At 40.8% G+C, this 9,508-nt stretch overlaps 1 protein-coding gene across 1 annotated transcript in view; it reads right to left on the bottom strand.

The window, feature by feature from the left end:
• Positions 1-5,490: 5,490 nt before the first annotated feature.
• Positions 5,491-9,508, bottom strand: part of LOC111871924 (THUMP domain-containing protein 3) — a 23,902-nt gene continuing 19,884 nt past the window's right edge. The window contains exons 6-7 of the mRNA XM_023865330.1: positions 6,742-6,879; positions 5,491-5,752 (exon numbers count right to left, since the gene is read on the bottom strand). Of these exons, the coding sequence (XP_023721098.1) occupies positions 5,579-5,752; positions 6,742-6,879 (312 nt within the window). The 3' untranslated portion in view covers positions 5,491-5,578. The remainder of the gene's footprint in view (positions 5,753-6,741; positions 6,880-9,508) is intronic.

The raw sequence follows: 9,508 nt of genomic DNA, 5'->3' as shown, positions 1-9,508 counted from the left end.
GGCGAAAAGGAGGGGGGGGGGGGAAGCCTCTTCTCCTATTCTCTCTGGTTCGTCGAAAGAATATCGTCAGGAGGGTCAGGAGCGTCTCCGCTTTCTTAATGTAGCGTTCCACGATACCGTCCAAACGTGGATGCAGAGGAGCGTTGGCGTATTCCGCACTCCGAGGCGTCGTAACACTTCCTACAGAAATTGTGAGTCGAATTTTCAGTCATGGCCGCTGCACAGTTTCTCCGAGACCACAGTCGATGCTTACTGGTTACAGATGACGTAGAACGATAGCCACTTTTGAAGTAGTCCATAACAATTATGAGGTATAGATTTCCCCTATGCCTCCCCGGAAAATGTCCTGAGATATCGACGACTATTCTCTCAAATGGTGCATCGACATTATACACATGCATAAGGCCTCGGATCCGGATGCCGAACCTAGCTGCTTTTACACTGTTAGCAACAGCTCTTAACCTTGTTCCTTCCATGCAACCAGCAATGTCTTTGCCTGATTTTGTGTAGGGGTTTACTGAAACCCACGCGACCTACTGAAAATGTTCCACGGAGCCCTCCCGACGCTTCCTAAAATGTATGCCGGGGTGAAAATATTTAAAATGCCTTCAAACTTGTATGGGCTGATTCCCGGCGCCACTTCAACATTCCGTCTCACACCGCTAGGAAGTTGCAGAGAGCCCAGAAATCCTTCGAGGTAGGAATGCGGTCTGCGTTATTATTCCATCCAGGTTGTGTTCGAGCTTCTACATCCCATAGAATCGACCGAATGTCATTGTTGCCCTGGCCTTATGGCTGCGCGGTCGGATATCAACGGTGTAAGCAACGATAATATTTACATCTAAGCTGCTAAATTATTGTTCGAATTTGTGGCAGCGTGGTCATGCCGTTGGGCAGGGCTTTTAAGACAGCGCATCTCCATTATTGTGCTTCCGCCCCTTATCATGTTCTGATGTAAACTTACACTCTTGGAGACAATGGATCCGACGGGTCATTTGTCTTTCCAGGTTCTTGAATAAAAGCAACGAAATCAGGGCAGAATGTTATACAAACCGGTGGAATTAATTTCCACAGAGCCATTTCTAGAAGTGTTCGAATATTTTCAAAATTGCCAATAAATCCCGTTGGGTCAAGCATTAGCTACTCTCAGCCTTGAATACGATCCTGCTGCATAAGTTATTACACGCTGGTTGCCCACTTATGCTTGTGAGAGTACACATATGGTATCCAGGTTGTTCGCGTACGTGTAGACGATGAGCTTCTCACCTGGCTGGGTATAGTAAACGACATTTTTGGGGGCATGATGACAACTTCTGCTTTTGGAAGCCAATGTAAAGTCCTATCTCTTTTCATGAGCTTGGCCGATGGTTTGGCGATGTCTGCGAATCTACGTATAAACTTCTGGCAGTAGACACATTAACCAGTGAAGCTCCTCAGCTCATGAATGCCTTTCGGTGGTGGCCACTCTTGCTGATCCTTCAGTTCCTCCATGTCCGTGTTCATTCCCATCGGTGGTACGTTATGTGAAAGTTCCGTATCTCCTTCTGGAATAGTTGGCACTCTTTAGGGTTACGTCTGAGATTGGATCCTTGGGAAGTTGTCTAGTAGCTGCAGGAACATCTGGCTGACAATGATAACAGGCTTCGAAACTAAGGTCACGGTAGACAGTTGTCTGAAGGGGATCATCAAGCCGCGATTTCATCGCCCTGTCATATCGAGCCCGTATCACATTGTCGGGGTCGGGGTCTGGGAAAATATGTATACTGACACACACCATCTTCGCAACAGTCGCAGTATTTCGCGCTTCAAATTTATTGCCATATTGCGGACTGGCAGGAAGTCCAGCCCAAGAAGAATTCGTCTCTGATTTTTGCGACGAACATCCATCTCGTTCTGCCTCAATGTTAGCTTCACCAGGTCCAAGATATGTAGTGTCTCTGCTAATGCTGTCTGCGTAACATGTGCCGACTCGAGTATTCTCGGCAGTACTGCGGTGATGTCATGTCCAGCAATTGTAACACGCCACTATTTTCTTGGCCAGATGACGCAACTTGTTCCGATCTCTCTCTTATCCCGAGTCCTTGTCGGCCTCCTCGCAACGTCTCAGTTGGCAGTATTTTCTGACGCGACCGAAGTCTCCACACTGCCAGCATAGTGTCATTCACTACGGGGGCGTTTTGTGGATGGTAACAGTGTTCTCATGGAAGCTCCAGTCCTTACCCTCCACAGCTTCGCTGATGACCTGCCTGCCGCATTCGCAGTCTCTAGTCTCACCGTCCATGACAAGGAGCTGTTTAATTTCCCAGCCCTCCATTCCATGACAGAATGCTTCCCTCTGGATCACGTCCTCAAGGAACCTGATGAGTACCTGGTGTTCCATCGGTTCAACAACCGCTGTGAATACTTGTAGCACTCGTCTTTCACCTTGGTTATAGTTGGTTATCCGTTGACCTCACTGGCGGTTCTCCAGCGCCCCAACAATATCATTGGATGTCGCTACGCGCCATATATCTATGCGCAGTTTGGTGACTTTCCATCACAGTTGCAAATTTCTCTACTCTGCATGTCCAATTTACTCTTTTTTTATGTAAATCACTCTCAGTCTGCCAAAGTGTACATATATTCACGTAAATTTCAATAAGCCCAGCCCAGAACTCTCTTGTGATAGAGCTAGTCCCTATATTTATCGACTGGGCCCAACTGAGTAGGTTTTACCTGAACACGGAGACAAAATCCATTCTCAGAAATGTTGTTTTGAAATATAAACAGAGCGATGAATAACGTCCAGAAATACAATATTTGTGCTAATGTACCATCTTCACAGACTTTTAGATCTTATTCATCTAATTTTGTGCCTAAAAGTGACAACGCAAATGCTATTTACACCCAGATGAAACATATTAAGATAAAATACATACTCATTCATTCATCAGTAATCTGTCAGACGACAGGTCCACAGTCTCTTCCGAAACAGTTCCTCCACCTAATGCGATCTAGAGCTTTCTCCTTCAAATGGGAATAAGAATATCCTCTTCTTTTCCCAAAGTCATCCCGCATCTTCTTACTTCTTCTCCCTCGTCTTCTGGTTCGCATACATGGTGTCTCTGTTTTTGGAAAGAGACTATCCAGGAAAAGTTAATGTGGTAGTTTTTTCATTTGCTTTCCACATCGCAGTACAACAGCCGTTCAAACCACTCTGGTCACGCCTGTTGCTATACGAACTTGAACCATCTTGAGCATCATTTGCTCTGTGCTTCAAGTCGCTGCTGATGACGCTGCTTCTGGCATCAGTTTTTGGTTTCTGGGGTCTCTCTCCATCTGATGCCTACCCTTTGACCTGTTCAGCAAGGGAGGCCTTGCCAGTACCTACGCTACTGCTGGTATAGCTCTCAGGGTCCTTGGCATACTCAAACATCCTCACCATGATAAGGTGGAGACACCAACAAGGGGGACATACTCATATAATGTATAAAATTCACGAACTGTGTAACATTAAATTACTCTGTTACTGTAGACCATGATGAATAATACAATTTTTAGATCAGTGTACATAAAACCATCATAAACCACATCAATCATACAGGGGATGGACAAAAATATGGAAACACCCAACAAAAAACACATTACCGTGACTAATATCGAGTAGGACAACCTCTAGCTTGCAGTCTCCTTGGAATGGATAAATAGAGGTCCTGTATGATTTGCAAGGGAGTCTTGTACCATTCTTCCAGCAAAACATTTTCAAGTTCTGTTAATGATGATGGAGGTGGATAGCGTGCACGCAGATTGCTCTCCAAAACAGACCACAAAGGCTCAATAATATTGATATCTGGCGATTGTGGGGGCCATGGCAGATGTGACACTTCATCTTCATGCTCACAAAACCAGTCCTGGACGATGTGAACTGTGTGAACACGGGCACTGCCATCTAAGTAAATTGCATTACCTCTGGGGAACAAAGTTTGCACCATGGGATGGACCTGGTTGCCCAAAATGGTCACACAGTCGTTGGAAGTGACATGACCTTGCAGGGTAATGATGGATCCGACAGAATACCACGATATGGCTGCCCATACCATGATCGAACCTCTGCCATGTTTCACTCTTGGCAGGAAACAATCTAGATTGTAAGCTTGGGATGGCGTTAGCCAGACGTAAACTCGGCCAGAAGTCGGAAACAGTGTGAAGGTGGACTCATCCGACCAAATGACCGTCTTCCATTGCTCCAAAGTCCAGGTTTTATGACTTGGGCACCACACTCATCTCTTAGTGGCATTTTGATTACTGATGAGTGGCTTTGGAATTGCAGTTTGTCCAGAAATACCCTGCTTGTGGAGTTCCCTTCATACTGTTTTGGTGCTGACAGGGTTTGTCAGTATGACATTCAGTTCAGCAGTCACTTTTGCAGCTGTAGAATTCTTATTTTTTTGTCACAATCCTACACAATGTTCATCTGTCTCGATCACTCAATATAAATTTCCGTCGACCCTGGTGTTTATCGGATGCGGCTTTTCCAGTCCTCCTGTATGCGGTCATAATCTTGGATACTGTGCCTCGTGAAACACAAAAACCTCCCTATCTTGGTTACGGAAGCACCCACCATATGGGCCCCAACAATTTGCCTACATTCGAATTCTGTTGGCTCTGACATGATGTACTAAAAATTGTACAGAACACTGTCTCGACAACAAATGACGCTTGCAACGTATTGCAAGGTTGTACAGGTAGTGCTATTGGGCAGATATGACATCGTCACCTACAAACGTCGCTAAAATAAACACTTCAATTCAGGCATACCTTTCACGAGGTGTTTCCATATTTTTGTCCATCCCCTGTATATTNTATATTTATAGTTTTTAGGTCATAAAAATCCGGGCCCTATTGATCACTTACATACTTTAGCCACAATAGCCATCTTCAGGCACTCTATACATTCAGTATTATGTTTCTACTAAAGCTGTACATTGGACCACCTTTAAATTGCCAACTTTTTTGTGCTAACCTGAGTTCTGAGTGTATGATAAAAATGGGGTATAGGGCATTTGTTAAATGTGATATAAATATATATTGTAAAAGACAATGTACTGAAAAAGAAAGGTAACATAAACTGCAAATTAAAAAGTTACCATTGATTGAAATCGCTGTATGTTGCATGATGGATGTTGTGTTCAGTGTAAAATTTGTAGTATACTACGTGGCATACAACGCATACACATGTTGTATTTCAGTGATGTACTGTACCATGGCTTCTGTTGTGGTTCCCATCTGTTGTGCATGCGCTTTCTCTGTACTGCAGAGATCTGGTAGTTTTATCTAGGCCATAGACATGCATTTATTATCTGTTATGCTATGGATGGTGGTGGTGTTGAATTTTTTTTTTTCAGATTGACATGGTGGGTGCTGTAATGTTATGTTTTACCTATTTTACTGCATCTTTTCCCCAATTTACATAATTTTTCCAATATATCTTACATATAAAATGAAACTGAATAATCAAATAGAACACTTTATTTTTAAAGTTACATTTTATGAAACACGATAAAAATTACTGAGATGTCTGCATTAATTTATTTTCCCACTAAGAGGAACATTGCCTCTTATGGGCTTGGGATATTTCTTTCTTTGGAGCAGCTGACAATCCTGCTGCAGATTCTTTGAGTCGCCACAGAACATACACGCCTGCTTCTAAGCCACCAATGTTTATCTTCAATTTCTTTGTAAGTTTCCAAAGACCAGCAGTAAACATGAGTGCCTAAAATAAAAATGAAACCATAAATTTCTCATATATTCATATGATATTCTGAGACTGAGAAGAGATAATATGCCCAGGCTTGATTCAGATGGCTCAGTAATTTCTTAAAACTTAAAAGTGATATGAACTCCCCTGTAATTTCTGCAATTAGAGTTACCAAGGACATTATAAATTCCCTCCCTCCAAAATTAGAATATTATTCGTTGACATCACAGAAAATTTCCTATGAACAGTTTCATTCTTCTCTCTGGCCCACATGACATCATTAGAACCCTGGAAAGAAGACTACATAGGGCACCCATACACATTTATACACATAAAATTTTATAGACATTCTCAAAAGTGGATACAACACAAAGTATAAGTATATCAACAAATTTATACTGCTAAGTTCATGCAGATCAATGCTGCACTGTTCAAAGAGCATGTTTCCATCTTGTGTGAACACACTCCAGTAACCAGTTCCAAGCACAAATAAGACTCTGTAAACGCAGACAAAAAGAAGTTAAACCCTACAAACTGAATATGAATTATGGAATTTTGTTACATTCAGACCTTGGGAGTCTTCTATATGTTATACTGAAGCTGCTACTACCAGAAATTAATTTTCAACCTTTCATTTCTGATATAGGTAATACTTGTGGGTACATATATAACTGTCTGAGTGGTGTTATTCTTACATGATATGCTTCCATTTGCAACGTATTAGCCTTCTTGGCCTCTGCTTGCCAAGTAAGTCAAGCAATCCACTTCTGACATGGGAGATTTCATTAAAACCCACAGATCAAGACATACATTTACGTTATCAACAGCAATGGACATATGAGGCTCTCCTCTGTCTTTAATGAAGTAACGAGAAGTACCAAATAAAACACCTGCTTCTGTGTTAATACAAAGCCTTTTCAAAATTTGATAAATATGCACGGCCTGGAACATTAAATTTGCGGACATAACTAATAATATAAAACAAATCGCTAATTTCAACTTACTGCAGTCATACTTCTTTTGTCATGTGTTAGAAGAATGGCTTGCCCAGTTTTACAACGTACAACTCTAGCAAGTTCCAGAAGTACTTGTTTGTACAATGTTCGATTGTCAAACACTGATCCGCTGCGTTTCCCAAATGGCTGAAAGAATTCAATTTAATTATTTTACTTTACATTCACTTATTCATGAAGAGGAATTTGATCCAGTAAAACCAATAGTCATTCCATTCCAAGGTGCAGGATCTTTTCTTCCCCACATCTGAAAGTAGAACTGCAGATTCCTAATTCTACTCATGCATGTATAATGTCTAAAATGCTACTATTGTACTTTCAAATAGAATATTTGGAATCCAGCATGTAACTAGATGACACAAAGTATGCGTTACATCAATTAAAACAAATTCAAACGAAAAATAACATTTTATTTTAAAATTTAAACTTAACATTTTTAACCTAGAGCCATTTACATATCCACCTTACCCTGTGCTGGTGGTTTTAAACGAATTAAGGAAAAACTAGTACCTCTGTTTACTGTTTGTTTTAAAATATACATAAAAGTGAAAATTTCACACTTACATGCTCATGCCTTTGTGCAGAAAAATATTTCTATTTACATTTTTGTGACAGTTTTACTGCTTCAAATTTTTACGTTTTCCACAGTTCTCATTAGTACACACCAAATATTTACTCACAATTATTTGTTCAACAATCTAATGACTGAAGTTTCTCACTTTCATATATCCAAGTGTTGCAGCAATATCTTCTATGAAATACTAGTTCCAATAATCTCATTTAGTATAACAAATTTCACAGCAGTCCCAGTAGCCTTCTCTTCCTGAGGAGTGATTCCCTGAGTTCTCTCTTCACATTCATTGTGATTTTGTATTTCACTGGCACCCAGATCTGAATAATTTAGAATTCTGTCACCTTGGCATTTGTCATAAATTCAGACTGTGTAATTTTCACTTTACTTGTACACATATGGATCTGATTACAAATGCTAATTGCTTTTGGGTTTATCCACTTTGCTTGGGCTACCATAAGAGATCAACTGAAAACCAAATACTTTCATGTGAACTTTTCAGCATATGGCCATAATGTGTTGATCTCTGATATGTATAAAAGAGAGTCATATAAACAACAGGTACAGTATGATAACAAGCTAACATGTGCAACAGATTAATATGAAAGAGCTACCAAGCCATGCGAAACAGTGCAGCATTGCAATGCTATAAGGTAGGGAGAGGCCTCTAATGAAAGTAAATATAACTAGATGCTCTAAAAACAGTAGAAGATTCATGTCTCCATTCATCAGTTTACCTAATGAAAGTCACATCGAATCACCGCACAGTGTAGAACACACGTAAACACCGAATGTGTATATGGCCAGACAAGAAACATACGCCACATTGCACGTTTCATACATGATACATAGCGTGGGATTACCATACAAAATACCCACATACTACCAACTTGCACATCATTGAAAAACGTGTCTTTGGGCCTCATATACCGGGCTTATTATGTAGACTTACAATTAAGTTTATTTCAGTCCAATGTGACATATAATGCTTCCACCACTTTAGCACTCAGTTACCCAACATGTTTCGATTCATTATGATTCATTATGTTGCGTGGGCCTTGTTGCCGAAATTCTACATAATAAATTTTAATTTGTTTCATTCTGGTCCGTCACACTAACAGGTTTACAATTAAGTTTATTTCAGTCCAATGTGACATATAATGCTTCCACCACTTTAGCACTCAGTTACCCAACATGTTTCGATTCATAATGAATCATTATGAAGTAACAGGTGAAACTGAGTGCACTACAAGATGGCCACTGTATACATATCATGGATAAAATATGTTAGTTGGCATACAGACCCCTAACCCACCTACATATATATTTTTAATACCTTTTAATATACTTTATATACTTCTAACATACTTTTAATATTTCTTAATAATATTTCAACATTTTATATATAGTATATATATTGTAACGTGTCTTGTGTTACTGAATATGCCGTAGAGATGGTTAATTGGTTTATTTAACAATCTACAAACAACGGCTACAATTAATTATCACAATATTACGGGTTTCCACACTTTACAAACCCTACAACAAAATCTCTTAACACTGTCTTCAAGAGTCTTCACGTATTAATAACGCGGGAGCTATACAAGTCTCCCTGAATTACACACTTTCACTCATAACACGCCGCTGGCTAGATTCCAACTCTGCTCGCAAGATGCTGCCTGGAGAACTGAGAACTCGTTGGTAACGCACTGACTGACTGACTGACTGACTGACTGTGAATAGCCTTCGCTGCTCCTTATGTAGCCTTGATCGGACAATTGTCGTCTGATGCCGTGTTGCTAGCCACGCTGTCCGGAGTTGTTGACTGCTGCCTAGCAACCGCGATATCCCTCGGTGACATCACCGCTGTTGATTCGCTTTGCATAGCTTCAAGGTCGCGGGGACTCGGCTAACGTCGGCTNCCGCGCATTGCGCGTTGCATAGCTACCAGGATGCGGGGTGATTACTCGCCTATTACGCGAGCGCTACGTTCACGCTACGTGCCGCTGGGGGGGTAGGGGTCAACATGTCACAATATATATAGTATAGTTTTATGTTAACCTTTATCGGACGAACGTCATCATATGATGTCGTTAAAAGTTAGGGCAGCTGGCCGAACGTCATCATATGATGTCGCGGATTCCACGCGTGTAAGGTTTTTTTTAATATTTTATAAAAAAATTAAAT

Source organism: Cryptotermes secundus, unplaced genomic scaffold (genome assembly GCF_002891405.2).
Source record: "Cryptotermes secundus unplaced genomic scaffold, Csec_1.0 scaffold1831, whole genome shotgun sequence".
NCBI lineage: Eukaryota > Metazoa > Arthropoda > Insecta > Blattodea > Kalotermitidae > Cryptotermes > Cryptotermes secundus.
Note: the sequence above shows the minus strand (reverse complement) of the source record. Positions and strands in the feature narration are given on the sequence as shown.